The sequence below is a fragment of the Balearica regulorum genome, chromosome 5 (assembly GCF_011004875.1).
Source record: "Balearica regulorum gibbericeps isolate bBalReg1 chromosome 5, bBalReg1.pri, whole genome shotgun sequence".
Taxonomy (NCBI): Eukaryota; Metazoa; Chordata; class Aves; order Gruiformes; family Gruidae; genus Balearica; species Balearica regulorum.
The window spans coordinates 25543025-25563401 of record NC_046188.1 but is presented as its reverse complement, the minus strand read 5'-3'; the positions used below and the strand labels follow the sequence as shown (position 1 = coordinate 25563401).

Here is a 20377-nt window from a genome sequence, read left to right as displayed (position 1 = left end):
CTTGGTGCCAACAGATTCCCGCTGCTCTGAGCAGAACAAGATCTAGAGGATGTGCTTGGGATCAGCAAGGACTCGGTAATTGGACTGTTGTTCTTTCATTTTGCTACGCAGTAGCGAGCAGATTATAGAGCCCACACATTATAGATTTCCTGTCATCCCTCATGAATCAAGCTCCACTGTCTTATTTACTGTCGGCCAAGGCCTGTGAATAACATCACCAAGGGATACACTCTCACACAGTTGTGCAAACACGCACTACGGAGCAGTTGCATGTGCCTTTGAGCTGTCAGTTTGCCTTCCCCCATCACATCACCTATGGTAGAGAAGGGCCCTCTGTTTCCTATCTGCACAGAATGGCTTCTGGCTTCCCTGGGAGCTCAGAGTTTCTAACACTGGAGGCAAATCTGTGTTACCTGAATAATATTAAGTTCCACATTTTTAACTTTACGACATTTCTAGTTACAACTTCAGACATTCTGTACGCTCTCATACTCACATGCACCAGGGATGCAGACTTCTGGTTTCCTGGGAGCTGTTTCATATGAAATCTGGCAGGTCTTCATTGCTCGTCAGTGAGAAAAGATTGGTTTGTGCTCAAGGCACAGCACTGGAAGTCAGGACCATGGGCACAGGTCTCAGCTTCATCAAGGACAGCTAAGAAATTTTGCTGTTCTACCTAGTAGTGTAATGAATGTAATATATAGGATAGCCTTAATTTATCAGAAGATATTTACTCAAGTTTCCCACAATTTCAGCTCAAGCTTTTGAAAGAGCATGAGAAATTGAATCCAGCTGGGAGATTTGCCTTAGTGAAGGGCTAACTCTTTTTTTTTTTTTTTTTCATTTGTAACTGCAGTGGGATGCTACTACTGAATCACTTGGAGTCCCCTAGAAGTGAAGGGAAATTTGGCTTGTCTACTGCAAGCCAGGCTGCTAGTTGCAATCTTGTTCCTTGTTGTAGGTGTTCATAAAAAATCTGTGGCCTTCCAAGTGATAAGCTTGGAGATCCAGGACTGAAGTTAGAGAGGGACTGAGGTGCTAATTTATTTCTATTAGGCAAGTTAATATTTCTGTCATGGAAATCTAGATATTAGCAAGGTCTGGGGAATGTGTCTTCAAATAGTAAGAGGCTTTGTCCAAGAGGAAGTGATTAAGCTGTTTGCTATGTCCATTGTTGATAGAGCTGGAAGTAAATGGGCTTTGATGGCAGTGTGGAAGATTTCAGTTTGATATTAGAAACTTGTATTAGCAATGACGCAAGAGCATTAGAACAGACTGCCTGAGAAGGGCTGAAAGTTTTTCAGAACCGGATGGAAAAACATCTGTCAAAAATAATGCTGCTATAGCTCATCCTCCTTTGTGATGGAGGGATGCATCAACCACCAGACCTGGTCCTCGCCCTATTTTCTATGCCTCTGTGAAATGTTAAGACATGTATAATTTTGTGTCCAGCTGATGAAAGCTTGAGATGGGTGCAGGTATGTATATCAAATAAGCACTAGCATCTATAAGCTACCAGGATAATGTACGAAGTACAAGCACTCCACTTTGCTTCAAAGGCCTGCCATCCAAATGCAGGGTAGCAGTGTACCAAATTATGGTGTTAAAAAGAGATAGTAGCATCACTCTTTCTTGCTTAACCAACTTCCTTAATTTTTGTCTTCATTTTCACTGCCACATACAACAAACAGACTAGTATCACCATCTTTTTTTACTAGAGCTTCCTATAAAATTTGGTTTGTTGTTCTGCCAAACTTTAATTGCTGTAAACACTTTCTATGTCTCTGATAGACTTGTTTTGTGGAAATTTTTATCAAAACCAGCAATTATATATTTATTTTTTAAGAAGGAAGTAGGGAGTATGCCATGTTCCTGAATTGTGCCTACAAACCAAGAAGATTCCTCTTTGCCAAGCTCTAAATCAGCTTGTGTTTTGGAGCCAGACTACAGGGACAGCTGGGGCTATGTCAGGGCAGAGGTGGTGTCTGTAAGTGGGGCCACCAAACGGTAATGGAAAGACAGGGCAAGGGGAGCTGGGCAAAAGATGAGGAGGGGAAGCAAATACTTATAAGCTGCTGTTGAACAAAGAGGCTGGGGCTGTGGAGTGTCAAGGAACGTTGTTTGGAGGGGTGAGATGAGAGCAAAGGAAAGGGATAGGGTGAGAAGGTAAAGGCAGTGAAGAAAAGAAAGTGGGCTGGGATCATCTGGAGAGGAGAGAGCAAGAGGCATGACTTGGATTGAACGGTTGGAAGAGCCTCATGAATCGTTATTCCTCGGCTGTCATCAGCGTCTGAATTTTGCCCAGTGTTTCATGCTCCTCATGTTAGTCTTCGCAAAGGAGGATGAGCTGCCCCTGCAGCCCATTTACTCCATTACCTTGGTTGTAGTGGTCCATGTGACTGATTCACCTCTTCTGATAATCCACAAAAGTGTCATTGTGATGCTTGATGAGGAAATTTGTTTGCTGTAAAAGAAACAACAAACTCTGTGAAAAGGGCACTTTGAAGGATGCTAATGCAAGAACTGGAAGCTGGGGAAAGACCAGTTATCCTCTGCATGCACTTCTGTCTACCCGACTGCATGTCTTATACAACTCGTGGTTTAGCTACGTCACTGTGTGCTGTGTCTTCCACAGGACCCCTGCCTCATTCACTGCATGCGATGGACCTCCTCTGAGATAAATCAGAGTTGCACAGTGAAAGAGACCATCTGTAGGACCCCTGCCTCATTTGTCAGGTGTGTACTGAGTGAGACAAGGGACTGCAGTAGAGAAAGGGAAGCTTTTATAGCTGAGACAGTGAAATTCTGACCTGCTAGTTGACTTTTTTTCTGTGACCATTTCTGTATGATAGTTTTCAGTTTTTCTGAAGTAGCTGTTGTGCCAGTGGTTGTTTAATTGTGCATTCTTTATTTTATAGGGGACCTTTTTGATCTCAATGGGCCTGTTTTACAAAAACACTGCGTGCTTACAGCTGCAAATGAAGTGAATGGGAATCCACTGAACCCAAAGTGCTATACAAGCACAGATCAGTCAGGCTGTTGGTGTCTCAGACTGGGCACCTAGCATTAGCAAATACCTTTTAATACTGTCTTCAGTCATTCACTCATAAAATGGGAATAAAAATACCCCCTCTTCTCATAGAGGTGTGTGAAAATAAATGATCTTGGGCTGGTGAAGCTCTTGGACAGTGTAATGATAAGCCCATAGAAAAACACATAAGGAAATGAATAAATCTCTAGAGCCAGGTTTGAATAATGCGCAGTAAATAAGGCCTTGGGCCACACAGTGAACAATGAGCAGAAACCAGCATCTCAAATAGCTGCTCATTACGTGGGAACAATCCCTTCCAAGTGCAGTGTGAGATGGGGTACTGTGGAAAAAATACGATCGTGTAATTAAGGGCTATAAAATAATGCATATGTACATGAGGGCTAAGAGTGATTCTCACAAGTAAACACAATTGTGGCATTTCCTAATTCTTGACTTCATTTCTAGTCTGCCCTATTTGACATACATTTTTTTGTTTGTCTGTTTCACGGGTCCTGTCATGCTTTGCAGATTTATGTGCTGTAACATGATGTTGTCCCAGCCTCTCCATTTGGATTAAGTGTTGCCATTTCATGTAGTTGCAGATCAGCTAATTGCAGGTAGTCAAAACCTGCTCATCTTATATATTATGTATTCCACAAATTGTAATCTCCACTGAGGTGCAGATTTGTGTGAGAAAGGCAGATCTGACCCTGTAATTTGCCATCATGAGCAAAACTGACACTTAGATGCTGCTGTTCTTAACAGTGAAGGAATTAGGGGTATTTGAGATCTTACAACCCGCTAGTAGTAATTAAAACAATAAAAACCCCAGTAATTTTTCCATGCAGCAATAGGCAAGAGAGAATGTCACTAGGGCTATGAAATGACTTTAAAAGTCTTTGTTGTAATGGGTGGAGGATGTATGGCAAAGCTTAAGCTCCTAGTGAAAGTATGCAGAAATGTAATGCTCAAAATACCTAATTTTAAATAACCATACTTTTGATGACTGATTATGTGCATGTTTAGGAACAAATGTATAATGACTGTAATGGTAATGGAATAGTGTTAAAATCCGTCAAGTTGAGAAGTTGAGTGTTAATGGTGCTGAGATGATCAGTGTCCAAACCTAATGCTGGTTAACCTTTCCATGGCATGTCTGGTATTTGCTATAATTCCAAGGGAGAATGTTATGAATAGTACAAGAAGTGAAGCTGTGACATGTACCCCTGGCATTTTGTTTGTAGAAAGTAGAATTGTCTATTGCAAATGTCTGAGAAATGTACCATAAAATATTTTCTCTTATATTTTCCCCTTCTCTTCCCCATTCACAATCTCAAATACTGGAAGAAGACTTCATTGGCCTGTTTAGGCTGTAGAGTGTGATGCCTCTCAAGAATGACTGGTATCACTGTTGGCCAGTTGATGACTTGGAAGGCACTGGTTCTCACATATACTGCAGAAAATGGTTCATTCTGGAAATGAAGTTAGCCAAACCTATCAAACACACTTTAATCTGTGTAAGAGACTGAATGAGTGTCCTTTGTATAGTGGTTTAACTGCTCGGTTTTAACAGTTTCATCAGGCAAATGCATTGTATGGTTTAAAAAGGACAGAACAAAAAGCGATGCCAGGGTACCCAAGAGCAGGAACTCTGACAAAATCCCCTCAGGCAAGGCCTGGCACTACTGGCCAAAGGAGAGACGAAAGGGCAATTAAAAAAATAAAACAATCTGTTCTTGTAGTGGTCAGACAGTGAGATGCAGCACGTGTTCTGGGTGGGAGCCATCAATGAGAGCTGGTTTCCCCATGGGATATGCAGACCTGGACTATCAAAGTAAGCTGGGGCTGGGGCAAACAGATGTTATGCCAGACACGTCAGCAGAGCTAGTCTGTTTTGCATAGGTGTCTGATCTTACTTGGCATGCTTTAAACTCTTTCTTTTCTGAATCTCAGGGTGCAATATAACTGTTATGATTTAATCCTAACTGCTGTGTTCTCTGCATATGATGCAGCTCTGGGGTATTACTTCTAACCTACGCAAACGAGAAGCTGAGGCACAAGGTGGCGTGTTGCCAGGTGCGCAGCTAGTGAGTGTGCAACCTCAGTCATATGCCTCTGCTTCCCTTCGATGGGAGAAGGAAGAGAGGCTGTGGGGGCACTGCATTACCAAAGTGAACTGTCTGTCCCTACAGGTGTCTTATTGACAGAGCTAGGCAGTGCTGTTTTGAAAACACCATCCTGAGGCTTCTCTGCACAACAAGCACTCTGCCCTCCGGAAAACCAGCTTAGGACAGAGTGGAGAAAATGAACCTCAACATACAGGCTAGTAGCCCCCACACCACTCTGCCAGTGCAGCAGTAAGGTCAGGCCTGGGCATTGCAAAAACTGTGTGTGACCGGAGGGTGTGATCTTAGCTGTGCTCAGGGGCAGGCAAGTCAGATTCTCACTCTTTACAGACCTGACAAGTGTAAAAATGTTTATTTGCTGCTCTGGATCCATGATCTAGGAGAAAAGAATAAAAGTGATTTAACTTCCAATGTGAGTAAAATCACCTAACTGAACAGGATACAGAGGACAAATGGGACAGAGAGCCTTACCTTGCCTGGCCAGGAGGGACGGGGAAACAGAGGTGAGGCACAGGATCAGATTGTTAATGATTATTTATTATTAATTTTCTAATTTTTCCCGTGCTCAAATTTCACTATTGCTGGAAATAAAGGCTCTTCTAGCTGTCTGGGTGCGTCTGTGACATTGACTCTGTCTTTGAGATGGGGAGCACCCTCTGGTGGTTAAGGATAATCTGACATTTCCTGGGATTGGCACCCATCATCCCCGCAAGCCACTAGTTAAACTGGATGGGAGGCAGCGCTGGTTTTCTGTCACTGCTGGGATGGGTGTTTGGGGCACAAATGCTCTCTCTGACTTTCTAACCCGGGAATCTTGAGTTGAGCCCTTGGGAAGCCTTTTTGCCCTGTGAAAAGGGTGCAAGGTGTGCGTGTTCTTCCTGCCATGCTGTTGGGCAAAAGCTCACGTTCAGCCCCTTCTTGCCCTTTCCTGGTGAGAGGGCAAGTAAAGCTCAGTTTGCTTCATTAGTTCCCAGTGGACACAAAAAATGGCCCTGGCTCTCTCCCTAGGACTGCTGTTTCTGTGTCTGCTCTTGCTCCTGTCTTCTGAAAGCACTAGTCTTGCACCCAGGGCTCTCCCTGGTCCAGCTCTGGCTGGCTTTGCTCTGCCTAGGTACTAAAGCCAGCATAGTACAGTCCCTTGCAGGGAGCACAGGAATTCAGCTCAGGTTTCCTTTTTCCTTCCCTAAGTGGATTAACAGGCTGAGGGGATCATCTCTGCCTGCCTGACTCAATCTTCATTAGCTAACATGTTTCGCCAGCCACAGTCACATCCTGGTCTGGAAAGCTGTTTGACAGGAGTGGATCTGGCCCCAGCCTCTGACAAAGGCTGTTGCATCTTCTGAAAGGGTTTTCTTGATAGCAAGGCTCTGTGGGCTGCCCTGGGTGGTAGGGTTGTAGGGCAGGAGAGCTGCAAGATGTCCAGTCTTGCTGTATGCAGTGTTCAATTTACAGTAATTAATCTGCATCCATTGCTGAGTGAGACACCTGCACCTCTATGTAATGCACATGCTGTACGAGCATCAGAAAATGTTCTGCATCTCTGAAGGTGCACACATATGGGTTTTTGTGGGATTTTGTTTGGTGGTTGGGGTTTTTTTTTCCCTCTTCCTCTGTTTTCCAGCCAAGGGAGGATCTTGAGTATATTGGGATGTCCCTGAAACTTTCATTAGTTGACTGTCACTTTTGGATGCCCTTTCTTGGGTGCTTGTAGGTAGTCAATCTGAATGCAGTATTTCCTAAAAAGTGGTGTGCAAGCAACTGTGACTCTATCTCCTCAGCCCCTTCTCCTCCCTGCTGCTTTGTGGTAGTTGTTAATGCATGTTGCACCCTCGTACAAGCAGTCATTTTACAAGTGTTGTCATTTCCTCAGTCCAGAGAAGATCTTTTCTACACAAGGAAGCTGTACGCTTTAAATTGCATCGATTTTAAAACAATCTATTTAAACTAGTGAATATCCAAATTGTGGATGCTCTCCTGCCACTTTGAGGATGCTTCATTTTTGTTCATTAGATGTCTAAAGAGGTTTAGTTTCAATAGTAATAAGTGCCTTTTGCACCAGCTTAAGTTAATCTATTTAAAATTGTACCTTAAATTATACTGCAGTAATGTTCTCATGCAAAGAAAGTCTGTGAAAAGAGGTGGTGAACACTGGGTATCACTAATACCAAATGCCATTGGGGGACCCATGTGCCCACCAGTACGGAGGCATTTGGTATCTGTGGAGAGGCCTGAGCATACCTGAGCAGGAAGAAGAGGTCTCCTCGTGTCTGTCAAATGCATGTAAATGGGTGCAGATTAAGCCTTGTATTGCTGCAAAACTGAGACTCCGTGAAAGCACAGAGTATGCTACAGAAATTATTGTGACTAAAACCTCTACGGGAAGTGTTTCACAAGGAAGCAAATGTTCTTTTGTTTTTGTAACCTGACCATTGTGGCAGGGGAAGTCGGTGTGCCAGGCTCTGAAAGCAAGGTCGACTGGCCAGGAACAGAGTTGAAATGGGCTTTTTTTTTTTTTTTTTCTTTTGACAAGTTGAAGGAGAAATAAAAAAAGCAAATGAGCATGAAGGGGCAAAGGACGCTGCAGACTCTGGAGGATTTTAGAACCTAAAGCTGTATTTAGCAAATTAAGGGATGAATTTAATTTCCCAAACAGTGTGTGTTAAAGCACACAAATTAATAACCCCAGGACTTGTGAACTAGCAGTGTATTCGGTTTGGCCCTGTAAAGATTTTCAAGCCACAAGTCAATGGTCAAAGCAGAACAGCTCCCCAGAGAGCCCTGGGTTGTCTGTGTTCTAGTTCCCTGGGGGATACAACCCTCTCTGGAACAGTTCCCTGTCAGGGTAAGTAGCTGTCAGTGCTTAACCATGTTCTTCCCAGAGGGGGGAAAAAAGGTCACACAAACCCTAAAAATGTAACCTGTCTCTGAACGGGCAGCAAAGGAAGTTTCCTTTGAAAGACCAAATAAGACCTGTTTCGTTGAATGGAAAACAGGTCCTTTTTATACTGCCCTTTGGAGAAACATAGACCAGGAGAACAAACCTGTTTTTATATATTTACAAGTAGCAGAAATCACTTTATGTGTGGGGAGATGCAGACTGGGGAGGAGGCAGTCTGAGTTAGGACTCACTGAAACACTCTCACTGTTAGACTTTGTGCCTTTTTGATGGTGAGGCTACCTTGGATCACTGATCTCGATGAAGATGATACTCTCTTGTTCTTCAGTCCTTTCCTTTTCAAAGGTTTCCCAAAGCACTTTGTGTATTAATGAGTTATTTTGCTACCACAACTGGTTTTGCAGTTTTTATGGCACAAAACAATGTACTGATTTGATACCAGAATTGAGGAAGAATATAATTTCTGGGGAGTAATACAAGATATACTAGCAGAGGTAGAGCAGGAATAAACTGGGAATGTTGAATGAGATGTGTCTAAAGCAGTAGTTCACTGTCTGCTCGTGCCCTTTTCATCTCAATCTCTGGCATCTGATCAGTAATGAATTGCAAGGAGACAGGAATTGACACAGTGCAGACTGTACCGCTCGCGTAATTTGTTCAGTCTCCATCAGTGGCCCTTTTGTAACACTGCTCTTCTGCAGCATCTCCCAGTGAAAAATTCTGGTGGTGGTTGATAGTTTCCAAGCCCTGGTTCCCCTTTATGGCCTTCTGACCAAAGCCAGAACAAGAGGATTAGTTGCCAGATCTGTCTGACTGGGCAGATCTGTCTGCCTCTGTCTCTACAGCTCTTTTTTAGTTAGTAGTGAAGGGTCAACTCTGAATACTGAAAGGAACTCTGTGATTTTAGGGAATAATGCCTCTTCACCCTCCAATTTGGGGAAACAACAAGAAATTGCATCAGGAAAGATAGTACTGTATCTTGAAAAGGAATTTTTGATATGGTATCAAGAATTCCGTATTTTCATGCTCACTTTTTCAATTCATGTATTTCATAGAATCATAGAACAATTTGGGTTGGAAGGGAACTTGAAGATCATCTAGATCCAACCCCCCTGCCTTGGGCAGGGACACCCTCCACTAGACCAGGTTGCCCAAAGCCCCATCCAACCTGGCCTTGAACACTTCCAGGGAGGGGGCATCCACAGCTTCTCTGGGCAACCTGTTCCAGTGCCTCACCACCCTCACAGTGAAGAATGTCTTCCTAATATCTAATCTGAATCTACCCTCCTTCAGCTTAAGGCCAGTACCCCTTGTCCTATCACTCCATGCCTTTGTGAACAGTCCCTCTCCAGCTTTCTTGTAGGCCTCCTTCAGGTACTGGAAGGCTGCTATAAGGTCTCCCCAGAGCCTTCTCTTCTCTTCTCCAGGCTGAACAGCCTCAAGTCTCTCAGCCTGTCCTCACAGGAGAGGTGCTCCAGCCCTCTGGTCATCTTTGTGGCCCTCCTCTGGACTCCCTCCAACAGCTCCACGTCCTTCTTATGTTGGGGGCCCCAGAGCTGGATGCAGTTCTGCAGGTGGGGTCTCACAAGAGTGGAGTAGAGGGGGAGAATCACCTCCCTCGACGTGGGCAGTGGTCAGGGATCACCTGACCTCAAAGTGGTCACACTTCTTTTGATGCAGCCCAGGATGCAGTTGGCTTTCTGGGCTGCAAGCGCACATTGCTGGGTCATGTTGAGCTCCTCATCCACCAACACCCCCAAGTCCTTCTCCTCAGGGCTGCTCTCAATCCATTCTCTGCCGAGCCTGTATTTCTTCCTGTTTAATCTGATAGTCCTTTCCTCCCCCCTTAAGTTTAGGATGTTTAGTTGAGCTTTGAATACAGACTAGACTGATGTGCTTTCTGTGCAGTTACGATCTGGTTGTATGTAACTTCAGGGTTGCTCTATCAGCTGTGGATTGAATTGAGGATGTCTATTGGGAGTTTCAGGTCTTGGTTTTCTCATTGGAGGTCCTTCCATCAGGCAGGTCTGTTAAATGCTTGCTGAGTCCCTAGAGACACTTGATCTGTGTTTAAAGGAAAGCAGCTGAACCACGAGAAGAGAGAAATGGCTGTGTACTCGAGCACTATTGCTCTGAAGGGATCTTACTGTAAGTTGTGCAAAGCTTGCATGGCAATCTGGGTGCCTAGGGCTCTCTGTGTGCTCCATCCCAGCGGAGACCTGTGTGATGCTCTTTCTGGCCTTTCATGCTCTGAGAAAGGCAAGTTGATGGCTCCTGGATGCTTTGGGCATGAACTGTATTTAACTCTCCTGAGTCCCAGGCCAGGAAAACCTCTGGAGGATTCCAAGCAGCACCTGCCTCCTGCTGCCCACTCCTCTTAAAGCTTCCCCAGTGGAGACACGTGCTCAGGGAGAGTAGGAAGTCCATAAATAAATAATACCCTCTGTCTCTCCTGATCAGTCCAAGCAGCTGTGATTGCTCCTGAATGTCTGGGTTACTTTCTTCTTAATGGCTTTTAAACCAATTTCACCCTCATCTGATGACCCAGTATCAAGAGTTTTGGATGAGGTAAAATAGTATAGCAGAGCAGGCAAAGCTACAGTTTACTGGTTCTACGAGTGTGTCCCATGCCTTATTCTGACAAACCGCTACAGGTCACCTCCCTGGGTATTGCAGCTAGCATCGACCCTTGCTTGAGAGCACTGGCCACATGTGATGCTCATGGGCATCCCACAAACATTTCATAATTCTTACACCACTATAAGACACCGTGCTTTTTTGGATATGTTTTACTATTAGGAGAGCTAATCACTGAGACAGCTGAGTGCTTATCCTTTGTCCCACAGTGTGTAGGTAAAAGTTTGGGAATGTAAGTTAGGAGTGCAGACTCATTTGTCTGTTCAGCTGACTTAGAGCATCTCATTAATGGGCATTTGACAACTTGCCAAATATCTATGGCTTATATTGGTGGTCTTGTACTTTGTACGCATGAACTGTAGTAGCTCAAAAAAAATTAAAAAATAGTGGTCCTTACATAGCAAGTGTATAGTCAAATCTAAAGGTGCTTGGTGTGTATCCTAGTGCAACCCCTGGAGATATGTATTGTTCATCTGATGGGTGTCATCCTGGTTTGTCTATGCAGAAGTATTCTGTATTTCTGGAAGTATTAGTACTGCCTCCGCAGGCAGAACATACCTACCGGGCAGTAGGACATGCAAGGCATGTTCTGAACATCCTTACAGTGCTGGTAAGGCACATGTGATGTGTACTAGCACGTCCTATGTGATGTGTACTAGCAGAACCTTGTGTTGTGTTGCAGGCCAACAACAGTCCCCCACAGTGCCTTCAGAAGAGGCACTAGTCTAGTTGGGTGGAACGTAGCTGCCATGCTATGGTTATAATGCCAAATGGGCTGATTCAACCCAAACGACTGTGGGATAATCAAGGCTAATGACCCAAATTTTTTGTTGGTTTTAACCATCCTGCTTGACCAATCAGTTTAATAACTCTCCTCATGAAAAGAGCTCCTGGAAACAAAGTGGTATCTCAAGGTACATTGTCCTTCAGAAGCAAGGCAGGGCCCCCCGGGTGCCCTGTCATTGGCTGTTTGGCACACCTCTGTATCTGAAGCAGTGACAATCTTTCTCTCTTACCATCTTCCTTCTGTCCTGCTTCTAACTTCTTGGTACTCTGAAAAAGCAGTGGGTTTAACAAGGAGAAGCGCTGTCCCCCAGCTGTATGGTTCCCAGGACGAAGCTGGTAGCAACAACTTCTGGAAGTTATGTCATAAAAGCCCTACCCTTTGCTGAATTGCTGACCATGAGTTATGAAATACTGCTAAATGTTGAGGGTCAAGGTCTAAAAGATGAGTTGAGTACTACTGAGTTCAGCTGACTAAATATTTACTGGAAGATTGGTATGTTCAACAGAGGAACAGAGAGGGGAGGCATGGGTAGTCTTTGATTGTCGCTAAAAGAAAGGTGTTCGAGAGATGAGCAAAAGACCAAAACTAGATTTTCCTTTGTAAGCACTGTGGAGACCAAAGGGACCTGTTGCTAAGAGGCTGCAGCACCAAAGTCACCCTCAGACCACACGGGACTGAGATTTGAGTTTGCCTTAACAATGATACTGAAAAGTAATCTTTTCTAATGCTGTCACAGGAACAGCGAAGCTGGCAACACACGACTTTGAAGGATGAAGGCATTTTTGCTGAAATCCAGTGACGCATGTTCAGGTCCATCAGGAGAAGGCTTTAGCACTGCCCACAACTGCTTCTGTGTCTGGATCTCTGAGAAACTGAAAGACTTGGAAGCCACGTCAATAAGACCTTTTCAAAGACATCCAGGGACTTGTGCTTCCACACGAGAGAGATTCCCATCTTACGCAGGGCTGCATAGCAGAAGTAGGACTGAACTAGTGAAGCTTCTCCTTTCCTTTGCGTAGAAAAACTTTTTTTTTTTCTAGTAACAGCATCTGTCTCCTTGTGACAGGCTACCCTCTTGATACTGTATGCACATATATTGCGTAGCTATAGCAGATGTGTTTATACGGTCCTGAGTTGCCCTGCCTCTTCTAAATGATGTTTTGTGGTATAGGCAAGGATTGTTCTTCTTGTTCTTTTTCCATTTCTTGTTTGAAGAAGTACTGCAAAACCATGATCATTCATGGTTTGTAGGCATAGTGCTTGAACGTTAATGACTTGTAGACAGGGCGGTGATTTCCTAATGTGTTTTACTGCAGGTATCTGAATGAGATAGTTGATGGAACTCAGAAGTATGTTAAGAAGCTTGGGATAGGGTTTGTTGGCAAAGCTGTCTAATCAAATAATGTGTCACACCAATTTTCTCTTGCCTAGAAAGTGAAATAAATGTAGTTCGAGTAATAAATAAACTCAAGAGGGAGTTTTGAAAAAAATCTGCATGCTTACCCACTGTTTTTTGTCACGTCATAGTATTCAAACTGTAAAGTCTGAGCCACTGCAGCCAGCTCACTGCTGTTGCTGGGAAATAAGTTACCTTGTATGCGTTTAAGTTCCTGTTTCCATCACAGGCTTGGAAAAATTACTCTCCAGCTTCACTGCCTAGCCCTCAGTGAGCATGTTCTCTAACAGTAGTAACTCTGAAGCATTCTGGTTCTTTAAGCCCCACTCCTTTTCTGGGTTGAGACACTTGGCATTATCAATGCATACGCCAAAAATGTTTTCATTCTTTGCTTGCAGCATAACAGTAAGTAACTGTTATTTCTCCTGACAAGGCAGATATTTCTTTTCATCAGTTCAGCAAGTAAGCTGGTACTGTGAATATTTGGGTCCTGAGGTGATTAGAATGCATGGGCTTGGAGAGAGCAGCAGCAAATCATCTCCCCAAATTAGAGGAATGAACAAGCATCCCCTGTTCTCCTGTCCTCCGTCCTTGGCCTTTTGCAACACAAGACTTGAAGGTAGTGTACTAGGTAGGCAAACTAAATGTGAAAAGATGCTGTTTGACTTTGTCCCATCCGACAGGATGAACCACCATACTGGGGAAGCCATGCTTGTGATGCCTCTGTGCTGGAGTATTTGCAACAGCTAACTAGAGGTATTTCCAAGATACCTTAATGCCTTGTGTTCGCTCCTTCCTCCTGGTAGCTGAGCAAATAGCCCAGATACTGTGGACACCTGAGATCATGGAGGGGAAGAATTCATTTCTGCTTTGCTGCAATTTGGAAAGAGGATGGGAAATAGCAGCGACTGTGCTAGTAAATGATGTGCAGCTGTCAGTGCGATTAAAATCACTTTCCAGTCAATGTCTTGGTCATGTTCTGCAGGACCACAGTGGCCCAGCTGAGAGCTAGTGTAATACATCACAGGAAACAGATCAGCAACAGGTCAAAATTTGGAGTTGGATCACAGCTCTCTCTTCTTCAGTCTTCTAAGTCTACCTTCTAAGATCCATCTACCGCTGTAATTACCTATTTTTTTTGAGGAAGGTTTCTGTCTGCTTAGTTATGCAAGAGTTAGGCAAAGACCAAGAAGCAGATTGACAAAACATGAAAGCAGATACACTACAGTATTTCTAGGAAAGGAGGATAGACATTCTTATCAAATACACCAGCTAATTGATGATGCAAGAGAGAGCAGAAGGCATAATCCCAGCTATATAATTTCCTCTCCTGCCTCTCTGTATGTTTCTTACTACAAGCTTTTCCAAAATCTAGAAAACAATATCTGCCTCCCCATCGTCTTTATTCTTTCCCATTTGGTAAAATATTCTGCACCTGCGTCTTACTCTGATGCCCTGTTTTGAATTCTACAAAAGTTAGTATGCCTTCGCCTGGTTTGTCTTTGTACGTGTGTGTCTGCATGTGCACTTTCATCTAAGATGTCAACAGGAACATGTTCTGCTCTGGAAATAGAGTCCTGCTATTAACACTACAAAGACAAAAGCAGGTATAGGAGGATACAAAACAGCATTGGCCCTACAAAAATAGGGGTCATTAAAAGAAAGTCTTGACTTTTCATTCCAATGTAGGTATGTTTGTTTTATCTCAGGGCTCCTAACACTGTTGTATCCAAGCAAGAATTTAATGAAACGTCACGTTTTTGGACAGAGAATTCTCATTCACAGCAGGACAGTAAGGATTAAGACACTTGCATTCAGACTTTTGCTCTGCTACAGATTTGCTCAGATTGATCTGGCCACATAACCTCTTTATGATATGATTTGGCAGTCTGTAGGTTGAGAATTATAACACACATGTTTTTAAAGACGACGTAATGCTTGAAACATGTCTAAGGATGTTCAGATGGGTAGTTATTTAAAAATTACAATGTGAAAACTATTTCCTGCTTAAATAGATGTTGAGCTTCAGCAGTGATGGTGGAAGATCATTAGTAGTTAGCTAGTAAGGTCAATTAAGAGGTTTTTTTGGGGGAAAAAAAAAATCTGTTGGAGATTGCTAGAAAACAAGACGTTGCTTTTGGGGGGAAAGTAAACAGTTTTGTTTGGGTGTAGTAAGGGAAAATACAATAAAGCCCAACATAAAGAAGGCTGTTTTGTTCTCATGGATAGAGTCTGTATCTGGGATAGTTGTTTGCTGTGGAAGGCAATGTATGTGGGAGTGGTAAAAGCCTACCAGCGATCAGGGACCTGTGCTCAGGGGACCTAAGTTTTCCCCAGGGTTACTAGCCTTGCAAAGCTGAGGGATCAGGGCATGCAACATAGTGACTTGTGCGAAGTCCAAGCAGTACTATTGGCCTCAAAAGTTGAAACAGTTGTCTTCTAAATTCGTCATGATGACCCCTCTGTAACTATTGTTTCGTTAAATTAGACAGGGGCTGGGAAAGGTCTCTTGTCATTGAACTCCTCTTTCCCTAGCAGATGAGATAAGAATGTGTGTACACAGGTCTGTTCTGCCCAGCTTAGGTCTCCCAATTATGATGTATGTGTTTTGCCCCATGCAGATACTTCACTGACTTCCTTGTGAGAATACAATAACAGGGCCTTCATAAAAGGGAATAAAATCCCAAACCCCCAAAAGTAACTAGTTCTCTCCTTCTGCTGCATTTTCCTTATTCACAAAAAAGTAGCCTTATCAGCAATTGAAACCAGGTTTGTTTGGCATGATTTGCAGGTTACTCCTACATTAGACCCAATGAAATTTCTGTCAGTCAATCAGTCAACTTGCTGGAAAGTTGATCATTATTCCATGATAAAAGTTTAAAAATAAAAAAAATTAATCTATCAAAAACAGATTAGTCATTAAAGGATGGCGGGAAAGTCTCCAAAGAAAGTCTCTATCTGTCATCTCTTGGAAGAGCCAGCAAAAGTAGACACATATGTCTTTGCAATTCTTGCTTTCCTTCTGGGGAAGGTTATTGTATGTCTCAAAGAGCAGATACTGCCTATAGCTCTGTCAGCCTATAGCACGCCGATTATGCTCTGTCTGAGACTAACACTGACGGAATGTCATTGCGCTGCATTTAGACCAGGTGTGAGAAGAACCGGTGATCTAGTAAGTAGCTCTGCTCAGACTTAGTGGCCAGGACCGTTCCTACCCCTCCCGGAGAGAGAGAGCAGCAGTTCCAGGGCAGGTTTTGGTGAGGCCAGCAAATGATGGCTGTGCTCACAGGTCAAGCTACTGCTACTGTTGCACATGCCATTCTGGCTTGTATTCACCCAAACTGAGGTTTTTGGCTTCCAGATCTGCCAGCTTAATCTTAAGAGTCCTTTATAACCTTGTCCTGGTACTTTTTTCAAAAATACACGTATCAGAAGGAAGGCTATGTCAAGATCAGTGTTTCCTTCTCCATTCTTTGGTGGAAGAGAAATCGTCTTCTGGGGGAATTCAGGTAGGCAGATCAGGCAGAGACTATTCCTTTCTATCCTTCTCGGAAAGGAAGAGCCAGGCCTCTGCACAGCTCCAGGGAAAGGCAGGGAAAGCTCCATTTGTTCATTTGCACTGGGTCAGAAGAGATTAATGTTACATTTCTGCACCACTCTGTAAATACCCACCTTACCCAGGCAGTCTTCTGTCAGCAGCAGCCCATTTCCAGAGTACAAACCCACCATTGTACTGTTTATATTAGTTAATTCGGCCCTGTGGACCTTGTGCCAGGCAATTGCATGGCTCCCTGCTTGCCTCACCTCGGCCTGAATAAAAGTTAAAAGCACAAAATTGGGAGAGCAGGACCTGCCTGCCAGGCCATTCCCAACCTGGTCTCCCATTCACTGAGATACCACACCAGAGCTAATCTCTGCACAGTCAGGTTCCAGCCAGGGCCCATCTTTCTGGAGAAAATTGTTTTCCGTCAAAATTGGCTCACTGCAAACACCCTGACTGCTCTTTAACTGTAGCCTGCCCAGGCCCTCACCCTGTGTGCCTCCTCCAGCCTCTCTTGCTACTGTGCATCAGGAATCTTCTTCAAGGGCAACTAAGTCATCAGTGAGACCCTCTCTGACCTCAGATTTCTGTTGGAAACATACTGGGGCTGGTTTCATCCTCCTTGCTTCTGCTTGAGTCAGGTGTTCTCAAATGTGGTTGGTGAGACACCTTGCTTACAAACTGGGGCCTTACTAATGCTAATGCCCTACTAAAGCTCTTGTCTTCTGTGTCATCAATGTTTAAAGCATCTTAGAGTTTCTGCTGGGCTGATAGATCACTTAGGTGTACAAAGGTGTATGGGTATATGTTCCATTCGTATTAACTCTGCTTCCTTGAAAGATATATAATCTGAATTTTGTCACCTGCAACATTCAGGTAATCAGATTCTGCTGTACTCATAAAACTGTGGATGAGTTTTCTCTGTCTCCCATTTGCTAAATTAACCTGTTTTCTGTGCCATCTTCATATGTACCTCTCACCATAAAAGACCTCTGTTTTGACATCCTTAGGCTGTCGTGTCTTAAGGATAGTTGATCAGAATCACACAGCTTGTCCCCACATGGCCTGGGGACATGCCAGGGTATACCATTAGTTTGTATGGCATTTGTTAAGATCTTTGGTAGAGGAGGTAGTGAGGAAGTTGCACTGATAGACTTCAATAAAGCAAGGATGGTTTACACTGGCTGTGAATTTGGCCATTCCTCTTTTGTGAACGTTCTCGAGTTTCTACAAATACCGATTGTATAAAAAGTTTTAGCCTAATTAGTCAGTGCTTATTGCCATGTTTATAGCTGAACCACACTGCATTTTCTTCTATGCTGTATTGCCCCCCCCATCTGAAATGCTCTAGTCTGCCCTTTGCTTCTCCCCGTGTTGTACACTCTTGCCTCAAATTAGATTCTGGATTTTATATTAAGAAATGTCCTCTTAGCTCCTACTTTTTTGTTTGGCTAGCACAAGAGAACAAAGCTTTTATCCAGGTGTGTTTATGTGTATTTTCCTTTTAAAAAGGTCTCTAGTTCTTCTTTATAAAAATATCCTTAACAGATATATTTGAGCAGTGGACATCTAAACATGAAGTAGAAGCACAGGAGAGAGACAAGCAAGGTTTGCACGAGTGCAGTTTGGAAGGTGGAGAGTAGGTAGCAAGGGACAAATAGACCCTGTAGGGCACCTCCATGTGAGTCAGGTTTTCAGTGCAAGGCTGCATGTGCTAGGCATGTGCCGGAGAGGCTCATGTGCTCATATGGAGAGGGATCTTCAGATAGGTATTGGTACATTGCTGTAAATATGCAGTGGAATTGTATGAGTGTGAAAATGTGTGCGGGAATTGTGAAAGCACACTGACTCTAACAATAGCCAGTACGTATGCAGAGCTTTGAAAATATGCCTTTCATGAGGCTAGTTGCGTGTGCCAGTTTTGATGTTTGTGAAGATTTCTGGGGGTCTATCTCTACGGTTTTTGTGCTTGGGAATATGCGCTGTTACCCTGAATGTCTGATTCCGATCTCTTGTGCCAGGATTTATTCCAATGTGGTTTCGTAAGCTGCACTGAAGTGACATCTGAATTACGCTGCTTTGAAATGGGACTCAGGCACTCTTCTGCATGCATGCATTAGTTGCATGTATGGGAAAGCAGGTATCTGAGTACAGTGATTAGGCTGTGTCAGTGAGAGATGCGGGCCCGTGCAAGTGCACAAAGTGCGTGTATGTGGAGTTGTGTTTGCATGTAACAGTGCCTGTGTACATGCATGTCAAAGTGGCACGCTGCCGTGTTGTGCTGTGCGTGTGGACTGCGGTCTGCGTGGACAGATGCCCGCCGGCATACCCGTGCGGGAAACGAGCAGATATAAGTAGTCCACGGGGCACCCTTCACCTCAAGGCTTTGCTTAACCTTAAACTCTACAGCCGGTGCTCACGAGAGACAATTAGTGGGTAAGAGACATGGGGAGCGTGTGCTGCCGTTGCGATCATTCCTGTGGCGGGACCGGGCTGGGGCTGCGATTCCGTGTCACCCGCGCTGCCGCGGCCCGGTCGCCCCAGCTGCAACGCCAGGGTCAGCAGTGCCAGCGGCCCGCACTGCACCCCGCGGGGCCGGGACCACGCGGCCCCAACTCCTCCGGCCCCGACCCGGGACGCCCCGCCGCCTGTCCCAGGGGAGCGCGGCGCCTGCTGGGGCCGGGGCTGCGCGGTGCCGCCGGTCGCGCTGCGGTGCCGGGGCCGGCGGCCCCCCCAGCCGCGCTCCAAGCCCAGCCCCTGCGCGGGAGCCAATAGCCGCCCTGCCGTCTCCATCCGTCTCCCGGCGTTAAAGCTACAGCGGGGCTCGGGGCGGCGAAATCCCCCGTGGCCGTGTCCTGCGCGCCGCCCGCCTCCTGCCGCCGTCAGTGTGTCCGCACGCGGGTGCGGGAGCGGAGCGGCGCGGCGCTGCCTCCCCGCCGCCTCTGCCCCGCCGCCGGGCTCGGGCCGGCTCCCCTTCACGGGGCTCCCCGCCCTCCCTGCCCGCTGCAGTTTAGTTGTTTTCTCGTGGCTTTTTTTTTTTTTTCTTTCTTTCCTTCCTTTTTTCTTTCTTTTTCTTTTTTTCTCCTCCAACCGGGAATGCTCAAACTGGACTGATGGACATTTCCGAGCTGTGCATCTCCGACCCGCTCGGCTACCACAACCAGTGAGTGTGCTGTGCCATGCCGCGCCGGGACTGAGCGAGCCGGGGGCGGGCTGGGACCGGCGCTGCGTCCCGCTGCGGATGGGACGGGGCAGCGACCCCGCAGTCCCGCTGCCTCCCTGCCGCAGAGCCGCCCGGTTCCCGCCCCCGCGGGGCTCCGCATGTGCCGGGTGTACCGGAGCCGGCCGGCCGCGGGCAAGGCGATGCGCACCTCCGCGCCGGCAGGTGCGGCAGAGTCCGCGGAGGAGCGCTTTGGGGGGAGTCGGTGTGTTGGTGTGTTTGTTTCTTGCCTTGTAACTTCTCCCTCTAATGCTTCATCTCCTAGAAACAGGCAGCTAACAGTGAGCACTGGCAGTTCTTTCTGCGCAGTTTTACTTTCCGTCTGTGCTAGGATTTTTATTAGATGAATTACTAGGTGCCTATAAAGAGATGTGCATATGAAATTACACAAGTAGATCCATTAAAGCACCGTCTTCTATTTAAAAAGTCCGGTTTTCACCTGAAATGCCCCCTGGAAATTTAGTTTCCCACAGCTTACTGTTTGGAACAGCCTGCCTGGGAAAGAGTGGAGGGAGTCGGAGGGCTGACAAGCAGACATCCCGAGCTGGGACCGGTGGCTGGTACCTTAGCACCTGCTACTGCTCTTTGTATTCTGAAGTGGGCTGTGCCGGGTAATGCTGCGTTTAAAATCACTTTAGCATGTTAAGTTTGGTTTGATCCTTTTGAGGAAGTTAGGAAACAAGGCAAAATCTTCTCAGCGTTTGCATCCAGCTGACTGGAGCAATTAATTTTAAATGCATTTC

The 20377-nt window shown here is 45.2% G+C and overlaps 1 protein-coding gene across 5 annotated transcripts in view; it reads left to right on the top strand.

Moving 5' to 3' along the window:
* Positions 1-20377, top strand: part of ESRRB (estrogen related receptor beta) — a 161132-nt gene that overhangs the window by 51959 nt on the left and 88796 nt on the right. For 2 of the 5 annotated variants that reach the window (XM_075753837.1, XM_075753833.1), the window contains exon 1: positions 19232-19577. The exons of the other annotated variants lie outside the window; for them this stretch is intronic. In XM_075753837.1, coding sequence (XP_075609952.1) covers positions 19528-19577 — 50 coding nt within the window. In that variant the 5' untranslated portion in view covers positions 19232-19527. Of the gene's footprint in view, positions 1-19231; positions 19578-20377 lie in introns of those variants that run through there. 5 annotated transcript variants of the gene reach the window in all.